Here is a 16,914-nt window from a genome sequence, read left to right on the forward strand (position 1 = left end):
GGGGGGGAGGGATACTTTGGGCTTTATTAAAAAACAACAACAAAACATTGACTAGTAATGTGTCTTTCTAGAAACACTACCTGCCCGGTTACGCATACAACAAATCCCATAAGGTCTATTTTCTTGCAGAGAGTAGTTCCAATGATTACTGTTCACAATGGCGTCTGCTGATTATCCTCGAGGCTCTTCATTACTCGGGTAAATGAGAATATATATATGCAATTTTGGGTGGACTGACCCTTTAAACCTCCCTTCCTACTGTATCTAGTTCATAAGATGCTTTGTATGCTGTCTGACCAGCGGCTGTACCACTGGCTCTTTCTGGCTGTAATCTCGCTCTTTATCTCTCACTAATCCTCTCTTTATTCTCACAGTTAGATCACTCGTAGCCATCTCGAGGCGGCAACAGAATTTCTCTCCCCTTGATTCCGTCTCCTTTACTTTCTACACATTCCTCATCTTTTTCTCCACTTCCTCTGAAAAAACCTCTCTCTCTCGTCTGGGCTCCTTTGCTGCACCTTCTCTGCCCGCCCCCCCCTCCAAACCAATTGCTCTTATCCTTCTTTCCTGTCATTTGCCAGGGTCTCCGTTCAGAGATGAGATCACGCTGGCCATCCTCCAGCTGCAGGAGAATAACAGGCTTGAGATACTGAAGAGGAGGTGGTGGGAGGGAGGCCAGTGTCCCAAAGAGGAGGACCACCGTGCCAAGGGTCAGTCGACCGCAGCTGTCTGTCTCCTCTCCCTCCTTCTCCCTAATGTCCCCAGTAATAGTCTCCTCACTCTCTGCTACAGTCCAGCTAATGGCTAATGCCTAATCTAATGTCCTTGTGAAGGGTGCTTAGCGCAATCTACTTTCCCAAATGTCTTCTGTTTGTCTCAGGTGGTGTGTAATTGCAGTTTTATTAGAGTGAGTGTATCTGTCCAGGTGTGTGTGTGTGTGTGTGTGTGTGTGTGTGTTAAATGTGTCTATGCCTGTGTAATTGACAAAGACAGTGAAAACGCCTCAACGTTTATCCCACCGCTGTCAAATGAAAATCGCTTTGAGTTTTGCTAACTCTGGAAACAATTTCATGCCTTCCTTTTCAGCATCATTGAGCTTCATCTTTGCTGTGCATCTCAAGCGTCTGAGGGCCCCATAACTCTGTTATTCAGTGAGCTACTTCATCATGGGTCATTTCCATTTTTTAATTCAATTGAGAGAGAGGACTCCTGTGATTTAGTATTCCGCTTGGACAAAGTTGAAATGCTTGCAAGAGACAGATTTTTTCGAAAAAGAAAGGTCGAAACCAGCTGCAGAGGCTGAGAAATCCAGAGGGTGTCTGTACAACAATATAAGGCTACAACCGGCGGCTGGTTAGCTTAGTTTAGGATTAAGAATTGAAACGGGGAAACAGTCTGGCTGTCAGAATCTCTCTCGTGGACACCAATAACATGTTATATCTAGTTTAATTTTATGTGGACAAACGCTGAGCCTTCCTATGGACAAGCTCGCATTTATTTTTCCAATACTCTTATCTCCAGATCGCAAATTTGTTATGTTGTTAACTCAATATAACAAAAGCTTGTTTTCTCATGATAATTACATCATTTATAACAAGAAAAAGACGTTACAGGATTCATAACAGAGGACTGTGACATACACAATCTGCTCTATGTTGTGGGTTTGAGAATTTCCAGGGAAGCGCTTTCTACTATTTGAACATTTGCCATTTATTGTTAGTATGTTTTCCCTTGTGATTTCATACGAGGGTTATTGTATATTATTATGTCTAACTATTTTAAGAGATAGGCTTACATACAGTCTGAGTAAAACAACAACACTGTTGTAATTACAAATCCCAGGTCTGTAACAGTTTGTCACATCACATCAAAACAAGGTTATGTGTTGAAAACTTGTATCTTGAAGGAAACATGTATGTAACGCTGTGATCCCACCCTCTCTGAAGGTACATAGCGCAGAAACAAGTGATAGAGACACCACACACCCTATTACAAGACACCGTACCATCAACATGATTCTGAAGCTGTTATTTGAAGTTGAAATTTTTAAAAAATAATGTTGCAGACACGGCTCTCCTGTGGTTGGTTGCACTAACAGGAGTCATGGTCTTAACCTAAGTCTGAAAATCTTACACCTGGTCAGGAGCAGGCATAAAGTCAAACCAGGTGTTGCATTCATCTGTGCAGCTGTCCTGCTGTTTACAGGGCAATTTATCTAGACACAGAGAAGCATACAGTACAACCTGGCACCGTAACACACCGGGACAAACTAACACATTATTAGGAAATGAATAACTGAATTGTACTGCCGAATTTATAAGAGGAGACAAATAATTAAGAATTTGTCGCAGACAGAGTTTCACAACATGTATTAAGTTTCCTCTGACTCAAACACGCTTTAAGAGAGTCTCTTATTACCTTCAACAGTCATTGTTTTCTCGTGCTGGCTCTATTAATATTCTTATTTCATTGTCTGTGTAATTGCCTATTCTCTCTTTTTGAAAAACACTTCCTCCACCTCCATAATGATGCTGCAATTTAGAAATGATTAGCTACAAATTAGCGAGACAGTGGAAGGTTGTTAACAATGTGTCTTCACTTTTCCAGCAGTTGTTAAACAACACACCGAACTGGGCTTTTGTCTTGTTAGGACCGCAGCTTTTATTCACTGACAAACTATCATATATTATACACTGTACGCGAACTGTCAAACTGAAAACGCACTGCTAACTTTCTTCCCTGCTCCGCTTGTATTCACTGTCACTTTGTGCCGCTCACTCCACCGCACACTCACTCCACACACACATTATGCACTGCCCTATTAATTAAGGAAGGTACAGCACTCTTATAATAAACCCTCACCCTAACCCGAACACCCGAGAGCCAGTCACACGGATGTGCATCACTAAAACACTGCCGTAGTCAAGACTAGGCTTAAGTTTGATTGGTGCAACTGACATGATGTCAGATTAAAAGACTTAACACAGACCGATGTAGCAGTTAGACCAGGCTTAGTAAAGAAACATTATAAGTAATAAGAGGAAATAACAACCTTTTATATATTTGTATCCTGAGACAATAAAGCTTGTATTCCCAAGATAACACAATAATTAATTTGTGAAAAATAATATCAAGTATCACCGTTCTCGGCTTCCGTACCTTCAGCTGGGCTAGCTGTTTTCAGTATCAATGCTAAGCTAAGATAACCCACTGCTGGGGATAATAGCTTGTCGTACAGACATGAGAGTGATAACAATCTCCCCATCAACCCTCGACTAGACAGCAAACAAACACCTTTCCCAAAATGTTAAAGTATTTCTCCAACAGGGCTCCTGCAGAGCCACGGAAAACTTTACACAATGTTTTCACAGGCTGTGAAGTACTCTCCATGGCTAGCAAATCCGAAAAAAAAAAACAGACGTGTACTAATGTTTGTTTCCTGTGGCCCACTTCCAGGTCTGGGCATGGAGAACATTGGGGGCATCTTCGTGGTGCTGATCTGTGGCCTCATTATTGCCGTGTTTGTGGCCATTATGGAGTTTGTGTGGTCGACACGGCGCTCGGCAGAGACCGATGAGGTATGCCCCCATACCTGCCCTCGCCGACCCCACAGACACACCCCAGTAGGTTCCCATGGCATCCCGCCAACCCTTTTGATTATGTTGTTCTGTGTGTGTGTTGGTGTGTGAGAGCGGGTAGATTCTTTTCAGCTTCTGCCTCCATTTCTGTCCGTTTGTTTGCGTGTGCTATAACATTTGAGGTCCAGTGTGTTATGTGCATGCAAGACGAGAGGAATGTACAAGTATGCGGCACTGAAATGCTGTATTGTCCGAAATGTTTATGACAAATGGAGAACTTGGTTTCACTTTGCATGTCCTGCCTGTTTTTTAAGTCAGTGTGCCCTTTTAGTGTTTGGTGTTTAACAGTATGGCACTAAGTGTTTGTGAGCTAAACTTACGGATAAGCAATATTGAGAGATGCCAATATTTGCTTGCATAAAGAAGTAGTGTGATCTTTTTCCCTGGCATTAAATGTCATGATGTATCTTCTTTTACATGCCTCACATGTACACTGGTATTCTTCGTTTCCATTCTTGGATTACTTCTCACCCATCTCACTGTGTGCCTCCCTCTATCTCTCTGTCAAACACGCACCTCCTCTCATCAGTGTCTGTTCTCCGACAACGAGTACTGTTTCTGTTTATGTGAGCACATGACTTTTTTTATGATTTCACCCACAATGTTGTTTTCTGTAGTGGACGTGTTGATGCATTTTGTTCGCCGTGTGTGCAAATTACAGTTGTCATGCTGCTGGAATGATTTCAGATAATTGTGGGTGTGAGTCTTACTGTGTGTGTGTATGTGTGTGTGTGAAGGTGTGCACAGCTGCTGTGAGTTTGTATGTGTGCCCCTGAGTCTGTAGGCCTGCCTGTCCGTTCATAGTGCATAGTGCCATAATGAAGTGCCCATAAACTAAACAACATTTTGGTGTTCTGTGTGTTTGGATTGTAATAACTCTCTCTGCTCCTTGGATATTCTCCCATCTCTATCCATCTCCATGTCCTTCCCCATCACCTCCTCATTTCTGTTTTCAAACCAACCCTCCATTCGTTGATCTCTGTGCCCTCGCTCCTCCTGCGACTTTTTCGTTCACCATGCCTTACTGTGTCTGTTCCTTCTGCCTTGTTCCCGCCTTGTTTTTGTTTTGCTTTTCCATTCATTTTTATTGTTTTTCCTCTGCTCCTCTATTTATGTACTGCCTTACCACTGTCTTGTTCTGCTGCCTGCCTACTTTGGGTCTGTGGCGTCCCTCCTATTTTTGCCTCCTTCCCGTCCGTCTTTCCCTCTTCCCTCCCTCCTTCCTTTCAGGTGTCTGTCTGTCGGGAGATGATCACAGAGTTCCGAAACGCCGTCTCCTGTAAGAAGACCTCCCGGATGCGGCGCCGTCGGCCCCTTAGCAGCTCAGCAGCCCTGCGCCACCCCACACGCATTGCTCTCGGCGCCCCTCGGCCCCTGCGCCTGGTCCGGGAGATGCGCCTCAGCAACGGGAAGCTCTACAGTGGAGCCGGCCCGCTGACTGGTGGAGCTGGAGGTGGAGGAGGTGGAGGAGGTGGTGCAGGAGGAACAGGGCCTGTCGACCTTGGCCCAGGGCCACAGCGGATCCTAGATGATCCACTGGGGGCCAACACCACACCTCCTCCACCAGCCCCCACCCCTGTGATGCTGCCTGCCCGCAGCTGCACACATGTGAGGATCTGCCAGGAGTGCCGGAGGATCCAGAGCCTGAGATCAGGCACCAGTATAGGATCAACCACCACGAGAATACCGCCTTCGTCAGCACCCCTGCCCAGGCTACCCCCGCCCCCACCTCCATCCTCATCCAACACAGACAGTGAGGGCGGAGGGGGGCCCAGCCCGAGGCGGCTACACCACAGCCCTCCACCACATACCTCGCGACCCATTCCACCTCCACAGAACAGCAACACCACAGACCTACTGGGTGACCAGGACTGAGACCAGAAACACTGGGCGGGGTGAGAGGGCTGCAAGGAGCCGGTGATGAGGTGACTGAGGAACACTTGTGCTGCTGAGAGAGACGCTGCTGTGAGATTCATTGGAGAACAGAAGAGGGAGAGAAGGAGGGAAGTAGTTGAACTCCACAAGGTCAGCCAACGGAAAAAAGCGATGACTTTTAAAAGGAGAATGTGCAGGGAAAACCTTTCCTCCGGGGGAGCTTGAGGCCCGCAGATACAGAACTGGCTACGAGCACGCTGCGAGATGATAAAGCCTCTGTAATCGAACAGTTCAGTTCGGACAAATCTGAGCGGAAATGCACATGACCAGGTGATGGTTTCCACTGGCCTCCTTTTTCTCTCCTTCCTCCCCTCTAACTTCACCTTTAGATCTGAGGGCGCTGGTTTTCTTCCACAGAAACTCCCCTGGAAGCTAACTACCGTACCCCTCTAGTAAAACGAAGCCTTGTTGGAGGACATACTGTATTCGTATGTGATTTAAAACTAAGCAACTAAAAGACTTACAGAGAATTATTTCCTGTTGTTTTTTGTTTTTTTTCCTTTTGTTGTCTTTCTTGTTTTGTTACCATTGTTCAAAGTGGGAATTACAGAGTTAAATTCAGACTGTGTGTGACAATATGGTGGATTATAGCATACTAAGACTGCGGCTAATTGTGTTCAAGAGTTTTGTGTCCCTCCCTGCGCCCTACAGCTGCTTTTTTTTTTCTCGAATGGTACCAGGAAAGGTGGATGAAAAGACTTCAAGACAACAAAATGCACACAGTAGCAGAGGACACTGTCCGTCTGCCTTTCTTTACGCCGTGTGTGTATGTATGTGTGTGTTCGTAAAACAAAAAAAAATTGTGCTTCCTGTAAGTCTGTCTGTAACTACTTTAAGCGAGGAGAACAATGTACCCGGCAACAGCACCCTTCTACAAATGTTAGATAATCAGGCACGAAAAGAGGAGAGCGAGAGGGAGAGCAAGAGCCTTTGAAATGTGAAATTAATGTCCCTCGTTATCCTGGGTAACGCTTGCCAAGCCCTTACTTCTTTTTCACCTCTGTTCACACAGCATAGAGGAGATAGAGAGAGAGCGGGTGAGGCAGAGACAGAGAGGCAAGATAGAGAAGAACAGAAAGAGTGAAAGGGACACTACTGAATTTGAATGAGAAATCCCGAACTGAACTACTTCCATTATTAGATCTGTCCTGATCTGTTAATTCTGGGCATCTTTTAAGGGGCTTGTTAATGCGCCAGCAGGCTGTAGCCGCGGCTTCCTCCCTTCTCTCTGTTTAACAGACAGACTTGGCCGTTCGCGATAGAGGCTCCTGCCAGAGTGATAGACTCAACACAGCCTTGTCAATACTGTCTCAAGCTTTTGATCGGCTAATTACTCCCCTCGGTGGCTGGGGACTCATTCAGGAGGGGGTTGAACGCAGCAAAACATGCTGATAAATAGGTTTAGAGGAAATACATGCTTTACACCCTGGCTGTGAAGGGAATCTGGTCGCTTTTAATTGTGTTGTTAATGTTACTGTTGTGTGAAACTACAACTGAAACAATCTACAGTATATTAGCCGCGCTGCTTAGAGGGAATACACTGGTGGATTTGCACGTTTTAGCCCTTTAAATGGAAATTGGGTACACTTCTTGTTATTGCTGATGATTATTCAAAGCATACAATATGCATTAACACAGATCTCCAATCCCACAAGTCGCTACTGCATTTCCACCAAGTAAGTGTTGCATAAACAATCAAGATCACAAAGAGCATTTGAGGATAGAGCTGATGACATTCTGTATCTTTCTTACTGTCAACAAATTAAATGGAAAGACCAAAACCACAATAAGTAGCCAAAGCCTCATGTAGCTTATTCCTCTGTGCCGTAAAACCTCTGACTTTAAAAACTATTTAAAAAACACATGAGTTGGGTCGTTGCTAAAAAAATTCAGTGCCCAGTGCAAAAAAACAAAATGTTTGTAAATTAAAGTATATATTTGTGCCCATTTTCTAAGAGTTGCATTTTCAGTGGGACCAAAGAGGCTTGGGGTAGAGGAAGTCGGAAACTATTGAGAGACAGACTAACACGTTGTTGGTTTTGGCCTTTTCAAGGTATCTGTTGACAAGAACAAAATATACAATACTGCCAGCTGCTTTAAAGGTCCAGTGTGTAGGATTTAGTTTTGGTTTATAGTTCGGTTTAAGTATGTTTTCTTCAGTGTAAATTCACCTGAAACTGAGTCGCTGTCATTTTTCTACCTAAGAATGAGCTTTTCATATCTACGGAGGAAGCAGATCCTCTTCAGGAGTCTGCCATGTTTCTACTGTAGGCCAGAATGGACAAACCAAACACTGACTCTCGAGAAGGACTTTTCTTGTATTTTTTGGCATTTTTAGTGGCCACTGTAGGGGGGGGTGAGATGAGGGGTATTCAGTTGGTTGCAATCTGCAGCCTCAACGCTAGATTCCATTACATTCTATATACTGGGCCTTTAAATGTGATTTATTTTTATACCACATTAGAAGTTAAAGTCTGAGGTGCACTCTGCGTGTTTTCATGAATGTATGACAGATATCAGACGTGACTGCAGCGTGATTTTCCTTTAGTTTATTCTCATCACACACACCCATGATTACACTTGCGTGCTGCAGCCGTCTTCTCTGCGGTATAACAGCTCTGCGAAATGATCCCCTCAGAAGCAAATGTAACTGTGTCATTATTTGCACAATAGCCCATCATCCCCTGATTATATCTTTTTTTGCCATGACATCATTATCAAGTGCTGTATTTGCATTTTTCTGCACTGCAGGCCATTGACTCATCAGTGTCTCAGTTGTTCTTTGAATCAGTTACCTAATCATTTCCCAAAATATTCACTGTAGAGTGACTCACTACTTACTGACTGAACTGGAGGGCGGCTTGATTCACACGCTTAGTTATAGTTAGTCTACTTATAGTTTTAGTCATAAAAAGTCTTTCTGGAGTGTTCAAGGAAATGCTGACACCTGAGATTTGAGGGTAAAGCTGATGTAAGATATTACTGAATTCCCATCATTCGGTTAAAGGTGTAGTTGAAATCTAAATGAGTATTTCGAGAGTGTGGTTGTGGTCTGACCCTTGCGTACTAAGAACTCATGTAATAATTATTTAATGAGTAGTCCTGGGTCAGAAGGTGAACATGTTGACAGGATTAACAGCTGGTGTGATCTCATCCGAAGATGGCCTCCAGGCCTTCCTGACTGCAGATGTTCTGAATTTAATGCTTTTCAGCAGCTGAATTTCAGAAATTGAAAGTCCCTGTTTTCTGCCTGCTGAGCATCAATACAAACTTTAAAATTATTATTTTTTTGTAGCTTTTTCGACGCAGTTTGAAATGACGAGAGCCTGATCCAAAATGTCCGACCCATTGAAGTTGCATGCCACCAAGCTTACCAATTCATTTCATTGATACCGAAAAAAAGTTTGCCAAAAGTTGCATTGCAAAACAGTGAAGTTAAACTCATCTGAAGAAACAGTCCAATTTTATTGCATTTTATGAATGTAATGCGTTTCCCTGTCTCAGTTCTTGAGTGTCTCTCTTTTTCTGCCTCCTGAATGCACATATCTGTATTTTTTCTTTTTTCTTTTACATTCCCATCTTTTTCAGCCCAGTTTGAAATGACAAAGTTCCCTTTAGTACAACGATCCTCCTCTTGAACGTATACCACCGAGCTTATCAATTCTTATTATCGATGCTGACATGTTTTTGTGAAAGCTATGCATTGCGAGACAAGGGTTTCAACTTTAAGAGATTTTCACGGTACGATAACCATCTCACAAATTATCACTGTTTCAAGTCACCATATTATACCGTGTTACATTATTTTTTGTTGAAATGACCCTTGAAGAAATTAAATGATTTGATATCAACTTTAATTAACACATATGAACAGTAAAATTTTCATACCATGCTACACTTCAAAACCAGTATATTGCTGCAACCCCCAGTGGGGATGTCGATCTCGACTACACTGGTAGAAACTTGCAATAACAAGGAGTTAGAAAGAAAAATCTTTCTTCTCCTCAAAAAGAAAGATGGCAACAGTGCTACCCGAGGTGTCTGTAAAAATGATCATTTCAAGTCAACATGGGCTTAGATTCCAGGAATAGCTTGTATTTGACACTCTGCACACAGGTGCCACTTCTTTGACGAGGAAAACCTTAATGAAAACATTTTCCCTTTCTACAGCCAGCTCGACTCGGTCATCAACAGTTTTTTTATCTTCACAAAAAAAGATCAGGAATCAACAGGGGAATGGTTAAAGTCCATATTGGCATTGGTTTAAACACTTAAAAGTTAGCAGCTGCTTTTTTCATCTTTAACTGAGGAGCTTCATGCTATCATCACAGCAGCAGTTGGTGCATCAAAAAAGATCCCTCACTGGCTTCCCACCCATCCATATTCAGCAGTAGTATTACATGTCTGAGGTAAAATGCGAAACCACCAGTTCAACCCTTTACAAATCCCCATGGTAAAAAAAACAAAAAAAAACAACCCAGTATTGTTGTCTTGGCAAACATTTCATTGTTGTATGAAATTATGCATTTATGCAGTGAAATAGATTTGCAGACACTGTTGTGCTCCAGATAACGAATGATAACATTGTTTGCACACATTATGCTGTTTCTCTGAACGATCGCTGTCAGCAGAAGCGGGTCTGGATTTGATGCGTCTCTTTCTCTCTGTTTACTTCTGCCTTTGTGTTCAGAATGCTGACAAGGCAACAGGAAAAAACCAAACCTTCCACATGTAGTCACAGCACGCGCACAAACACTCACATGCTAACAAACAGACAAACACGCCCACGACATCTTTATTTCTGACTTCCTGCTCTGTCGTCTAAAAAGGCTGTCAACCCATGTTGATGTTTGTGTTTTTTTTGTTTTCAAAATTGCCTTCAGAGTCTTATTTCCATGTCTTCTTTGGTTTGTTCTGTGTACGAAACTTGATGCGTGACCGCACCACATAGCCAAAAAGTGGCTATAAACAGCTTTAAACCATCAGCTGGAGGCATTTATTAGCTGCAGAGCATTTTTGGAGAGGCAGGAGGAGGGTGAAAGCCCTAAAAAGCCAAAATATTGTCGGTATGAATATGAAAGGGAAGGGAGGGTCACAAAACAAATGTGATGGGGTGTCTGAACGCTCCACAAAACAAACCTTTTCGTTTACTTTTGCGTTCTTTTCTTTGATATTTTTTCATATTTCTATACTAGTGCTAAATGGATTATTAAAACGATGATGATGATGAATATTATGATTAAATTGTTGTTATTATTCCTATTGAAGAGCAAGAGGTTCTATAGTGTGATTGTGGGTGAAAGGTGTGGGACGGGAGGTGTCGGGGTGAAGGTGCACCGTGTTCTTCAGAGAGATCGCCCTGTTGTTCAAACCTATAGACACACAAACTTCTTTTGGAATAAAAATACTCAAACAGTCCCTCGCTGACATGTGTCTTTGCTTTCTGAGTAGACGGTTCGCTGCCGCTTTTTTTCCCTTCTCCTGCCTGGATGGTGACTTAGACAATGATGGAAAGTAACTAAGTACATTTACTCAAATACTGTACGATTTGAGGTATTTCTACTTTACTTACGTATTTCATTTTCTGGTACTTTATACTTCCACTCCACTGCATTTTTTAGTCAAGTCTCGTATTTTTTACTTACATTAATAACTTTAGTTATTACTTACGTTTCAGATAATATCAGAGCTTGAAGTTTATGTTCAAATTAACTTATTTTATAATCAATCAGATTTTAAAAACTCCAATCATTTATCCATTCATCCATCCATCCATCTTCTTCCGCGTTATCCGGGGCCAATAATCATTAAATGCTGAATATTAGATCTGATAATTACAGAAGCCCTGAGGGGCAAGGGAGATTTTATTTTATTTTTTCCCCAGTACTCTTTTTTCTAATTTCTAAAATTGGAGTGACAAAACAAAAAATTCAATTGCCAGACTATTACAGGAATAAACACTTGAGCCTAAGTTCCTCTGGAAAAATATTTCATTCACTCGGTTTCACACACACAGAAAAAAATATTTCAATCGTGAACTTATTTTTTACTCCTCTGTAAATGTTTCTTTCACTCGGCCCGACACATGAAGAAAAATGTTTTTCTCTGTTTCACACATGTAAAAAAAATTTTAGAACTTAGAAAAGAAAATAGTCCAGGCTGATAATCGATCAACCCATAGTAAAAAGTTTATATTCATGTCAATATATGTATTATTTACTTAAACTTGTACTTTTGATACTTAGGAATAGGAAATATCACATAAACTACCAGTAAAAGAACAGAAGAATTTTCGACCAAGTGTACACACAGCTGCATTTTTCTTTTTTTTTTTAATTTCAGTTTCCTTTGGTCTGTGAAAATAAGGAACTTTATTAACCAACAACATCTGGAGACTGAGAGTAAGTTCTGTTTTAAAGCAAAAGTAGAGACAATTCACTGCACTGTTGTTCCTGTTCACCAACAGGACTGATTTTTCTCAATACTGTGAACAAATGTTAAGCATCAATAGTTAGAAAATAGATGTAACTGCTTGACAAAAAACAAAACAAATGAAAAACAATTTCTTAAGCAGTGAATTTTAATGTCAAAATAATAAAACAACGCAGCTAATTTTAAAAAAAAGGACCGGTAAGAATATTTTCAGAAAGCAACAAATGATTTTGTCTCAGATGAGAACACGAGGTGAGCACAGCAGACATGATCAGAGACAGGGACCCTCGACCTGTGGGAGGACATCAGGCAACCAGCTGTTTCCTTTTCTAAATATCTCTTAAACATACTATTTTAGCATGCTTTTTAACTTTTTTGTGGTTTTATTCTGTGTAAAAGGCTTCATACTTCTTCTTTCACATATGCAGTGGGACTTTCCAAGATCTTTAAATGCGCTTTAATCTGTAAAATTGGTCGACTTCAAAACTTTAAAACTGTGGGCGTGACATGAGTGGCATGTACGATCCGGTTGCTGTGAGATCTATGAGATCATCAACTGGTGGACTGAAGGCGCCACATTTTCCAGGATTACTGAATAAGGACAACGTTATTCTACATTCCACAAGATGAACAAAACCAGCATTGATCTGTTGTCCAAAAACCAATGAGAACAACTTATCGAGCCTTGTGAGCCTGTTACAATGACGTATGCAGTCTCAAACAACTCTGAGCTCCTTTTGTCTCCTTCAATCACTCATCACTGGACTGACTATATCTGAAAGACAGACAAGCTTTTGTCAAAGGGCACTGAAACAATAAGATATGATTTAATAAGCTGCCGTTTAGAAATAGAGAAAAGAGGCACGTGTTTTTTTGCTCACCAGTGTAGACGCTGTCCTTGACTGACGCCTCACGTCTGAGTAAAGAATACAGACATAATTAGTTCATTTGCACCTAATTTCAGGAAGACATTTTCTCCCAATTCACTGAGACCCTTTGAAGTGCAGTTTGTGCTTTAATAACCCATGAATCACAGCTTCTCTTTACAGTTTGAATGGACTGAATATAAAATGACCTTAATATAGTGTCTGTAGGACAAAGACTTGAAAATGTTAACTGAATACATGATAACTGCTGATATATTAGTAATCTCATGTCATGACCTGCGTGGTCATAGGACGAGTTTGTTTTTCAGCAGCTCACACTGTATACTCTGACACATCTGACAAACACGCACCTGATTCTGGCGATGATGAAGTAAGTTGTGGTAAACATGGTCAAAACTATGAGCACGAACACTCCAACAGCAATCATCCGAGGTAACATCGGCATCTGCACGGGCATCTGTTCTGTGAGGAGGAAAACCACCACGATCAACAAGTCTGGATATTTGGGGAAAGGCACTTGTTCATTTGTTTTTTTCTTTATTTAACCAGATAAAAGTCTCATCTAAATTAAAATCTCCTTCTCAAAAGAGATAACCAACTCACTCTCTTGCCAAGAATGAGATGAATTGATACCACTCTCAGTAGTGACAGTGCAATCGATCGTCTCATCTAAGTCTTGGCAAAAAAACTACACTCTCCAAAATGTTTAACTTTCCTTTAACTCATTTTAAATTCAAGTTTGGTTTTGATTATAATCAGTGCCACCAACTTTGTGTCAATTCAGACCCTGCAATTCCTTTTCAATCCAGCAGTCGTCCTCAGTGTGTTGTGTCTGTCCCCACCTTCATACCTTCCCCTGATTACCTCATTATCTCCCTACCTGCCCTTTAATTTCAGCTCCTTGTCAGACTGTCTATTGCCTTCCTGACTCAACCCCGGTGTTCTTGTTGTTCACCCGGTCTTGAGCCTATAACTCTCTGCTACTGATGGACTCCTTCCTGCCTGCTCACTCCATCGTTTGCTTCTGCTGGCTGCCTTCCTCTTAACCCAAAACCTACTTTTATTATTGGTCAGGTAAACCTCATTTTATCATACCTCCCTGTGAGTTGGGCTCATGAGTTCAAGCTTCGCATGTCAGATATGAACTTCGGATATTTGATGCTCACCTTGAACAACAAGGTTGGTGGTTCCCTCAAATGAACCACTTGGAAAGGTTGTGATGCTGCAGGTGTACGAGCCTGCATCTGCCTTTTCCACATCTCTAATTATCAAAGATGGTTCTTCAATCTCCACTCTGCCCTTCAGAAACGTCTCAGGAACATCAACTCCATACGTACTACTGAAAGCAATAATGATGATTTCCTCTCCTTCTGGTGGCTTGAGCGCCCACTGAACCTGAGTGATTTTGCTGTCGTTTTGTCCTTGGATGAAATGGCATGGCAGGGTGACATCATGCCCGACGTATCTGGTCACTTCAGGCGGGACTTTGATATCTTGTGATTTAAGAACTGACAAAAAAAAAAAAAAAAAAAAGAGAAGTTAATATGATATGGTGATGGTGATATGATGGCAGATGTTCAGTTATGATGAACTCACCATCTTTGACTGACTTTGTATCATCAGTTATTATCAGTTCACCTTTTCATCAGCAGTATATAAAGACATTTTTACATCACAGAAGAGTTGCTATTATAGAGAAGTTGTACACTGTTATATAAAAAAGTGTGAATAGTGTTAGAGGGAGGGGTGTTATTTTATATGAACATAGCCAGCTACTGCAAGAGTTCTACAAGCTGGCAATAGCCTACATGACTTTGCATTGTACCCACAATGTACAGCGTAACCATTGGTGTGAAACTGTGAGTCGTTTTGTCCTGGAATGAAATCACATGGCAGCCTGACATCATGCCTGACGTATCCGGTCACTTCAGGCAGGACTTTGATATCTTGTGATTCAAGATGTGATAAAAAAAAAAAAAAAAGAAAAAAAGATCATGTTGCTTTTTTTTCACTTTCATGACACATCAGTCAAAATGTGACTGCCTTTATAAATATTTGTAACTTTCAACATGTGTTGCCTTTTATTCGGCTATTATCCCTCAAGGCACCGCACTTCTTTGTACACACATGGTAGTCTTAATCAGCGATGGCAAGTAACTCTACGTACATGTATCCACGGACTGCTTTACAATTTCGAGGTACTTGCACTTGACCTGTATACCTCAATTTGAAGTTCACACCCATTTCTGACAGTTGAGTTGCTCCGAAGATTAACATTTTACATGCAGAACATACAAGCAACTTACACATTTTGGAACCTGAATGCTTTCAGGATATTTTTCTACAAATACTTTTACTTTAAGTACAGTTTTAAATGCAGGATTTTCACTTGTAAAGGAGTTTCTTTAGAATGTGGTGTTGGCTCACTTCACTCAAGTAAAAAGAAATTGAAGACACTTCCCTAAAAACAAGAACAACCAAAGCTTTTCAGAAATAGAAATGTAAATCTTCTTATCTTACCGTGGATCGTGTTGAACCACAGGAGTATGAGGAGTGATCTCCTGCCAGTTTTCATTGTGCTCAAATAAATGACAGACACGATGTATTGTTATACAAAAGGTCCTGCCACTGTCTTTTCTGCTTTCAGACTGTGTGTGGTGCACTTATGATGATTTCCTTCCTCTGGTAGGAAATCATGTGTTCAAGTGCAACAATAATGTGCAGAGAAGCGGCGCTCGTGTGTTGTTGACTCTCAGGTGGTTGCCCTGACAGAATCCATCAGATTAATTGAATGTTCAAATTTGGAGGAATTAGAATCAGAATCAGCTTTATTGGCCAAGTTTGCCGCGTTGGCTACACAGACGAGGTTTCATGTTGCTCTCAATGTTACAACCAGTTCCAAAAAAATATTTACTGGAGGATACATAGAAATCTGGAGTGTTGGCACGTAGCTACATCTACAAAAAGTTATAATGTATGAAAAGTAAATGAAGGAGTAACACAACGATGGATAATTCTGAAAAAAAACCCTACAGTTTACCAGAGAGCCAGCCTGGAAATAGAAGAGGTGGAAAGAGTTTAGAGTTTTGTCATATTTTTCTTACTGATCATGTCAGAGATGGTATCACATCCTTAAAAAAATAACCTGGCATACTTACAGCAGAATATTTAGATTTAAAGTTTATGTGTTTCATGGGAATACTTAAAATATGTCCATACATTAGGTGGTATAATTCCGCTTAATGCTTTAAAGAGTCCCAAAATAACAGTTAATATGTTGGTTGTCGGCCAAATGTATATAAATGGCTCACCAGGTGAAGAGGGGGTCACATTAACAGTTTAGACTCATATCTCACTGGAACAGTTTGTAATGATTTATATATCAAGAATCTAGAAAAAAACAGGCTTTTACTGTAAAAAGCTTGAAAGCTTAGCTTAAAATGCAGTTCTTAAAGACAGGTCTGGAAAATATTTGTTCTTTGACATATCACTTTGCACTAAATTGTCTCCTGTTTTTGTTGTACTCTTGTTCTTATATGCAGTGTCCTTGAGTGCTTTGAAAGGCTTTTTCTTCTTCTTCTTCTTCTTCATCTTCTTCTTTTTCTTCTTCTTCTTCTTCTTCTTATTCTTCTTCTTATTATTATTATCATTTTGATGTTGATGGCTAATGGTGAATGGTAAACTACAAGGGTTACTGTATATATCTGAAATAAGGTGAAAGTAACAAATATGTTTCCTTATTTCTGCATTTTGTGAGCTAGAGACCAGTGAATACATGTTCATCAAAATTCACAGAACTCTTTTCCACATCAACTGTGTGCAATTCCCCAGACGTTTTCAGCTATCTTGCCCTAATCAGGGTGGTGTTTCCTTAACTCCTAATTATGGATGGAAGTAATGTAATTTCCTTGTGGGGATGTACCGTGCAGAGCAAAAGAAAAAAAAAAAAAAGAGAGGAGGACATCACTAGTATTCAGACCTGTGCACAATAAGCTCAGGATTAATGCAAAGGGAAGAGGCGG

At 41.1% G+C, this 16,914-nt stretch overlaps 2 protein-coding genes across 9 annotated transcripts in view; one reads left to right on the top strand and one right to left on the bottom strand.

The window, feature by feature from the left end:
* The window catches only part of grik5 (glutamate receptor, ionotropic, kainate 5), a 104,854-nt gene extending 93,863 nt beyond the window's left edge, over positions 1 to 10,991 (top strand). The window contains exons 20-23 of one of the 5 annotated variants that reach the window (XM_030393302.1): positions 582 to 710; positions 3,457 to 3,623; positions 4,168 to 4,204; positions 4,869 to 5,055. In XM_030393302.1, the coding sequence (XP_030249162.1) occupies positions 582 to 710; positions 3,457 to 3,623; positions 4,168 to 4,204; positions 4,869 to 4,921 (386 nt within the window). In that variant the 3' untranslated portion in view covers positions 4,922 to 5,055. Of the gene's footprint in view, positions 1 to 581; positions 711 to 3,456; positions 3,624 to 4,167 lie in introns of all 5 variants that reach the window. The other 4 variants (XM_030393298.1, XM_030393299.1, XM_030393300.1 and 1 more) reach the window with 4 other exon arrangements.
* Positions 10,992 to 12,133: 1,142 nt separating this feature from the next.
* Positions 12,134 to 15,565, bottom strand: LOC115566680 (nectin-4-like). Of its 4 annotated transcripts, XM_030392598.1 has the most exons (6): positions 15,413 to 15,546; positions 14,722 to 14,838; positions 14,059 to 14,400; positions 13,243 to 13,354; positions 12,887 to 12,921; positions 12,134 to 12,780 (listed from the first exon to the last, which is right to left on the bottom strand). In XM_030392598.1, the coding sequence occupies exons 1-6, from the start codon at positions 15,465 to 15,467 to the stop codon at positions 12,752 to 12,754; spliced, it is 690 nt and encodes a 229-aa protein (XP_030248458.1). In that variant the 5' UTR covers positions 15,468 to 15,546; the 3' UTR covers positions 12,134 to 12,751. The 4 variants fall into 4 exon arrangements, with proteins under 4 accessions (XP_030248458.1, XP_030248457.1, XP_030248460.1 ...); XM_030392597.1 differs by having other exon boundaries at positions 12,134 to 12,921; positions 15,413 to 15,549; XM_030392601.1 differs by lacking the exon at positions 14,722 to 14,838 and having other exon boundaries at positions 12,379 to 12,780; positions 15,413 to 15,565.
* Between the last annotated feature and the right edge of the window lie 1,349 nt (positions 15,566 to 16,914).

The sequence above is a fragment of the Sparus aurata genome, chromosome 17, assembly GCF_900880675.1.
Source record: "Sparus aurata chromosome 17, fSpaAur1.1, whole genome shotgun sequence".
Lineage (NCBI taxonomy): Eukaryota > Metazoa > Chordata > Actinopteri > Spariformes > Sparidae > Sparus > Sparus aurata.

What these genes read in the sequence shown, in the direction of transcription:
- LOC115566680 (XM_030392597.1), bottom strand. Translation starts at nt 15,467, where the DNA reads ATGAAAACTGGCAGGAGATCACTCCTCATACTCCTGTGGTTCAACACG. An exon ending in GTGGTTCAACACGATCCACG is followed by an intron (nt 14,839 to 15,412) that starts GTAAGATAAGAA and finishes TTGAATCACAAG; the next exon opens with ATATCAAAGTCCTGCCTGAA. An exon ending in CACCAACCTTGTTGTTCAAG is followed by an intron (nt 13,355 to 14,058) that starts GTGAGCATCAAA and finishes TCCTCCTCACAG; the next exon opens with AACAGATGCCCGTGCAGATG.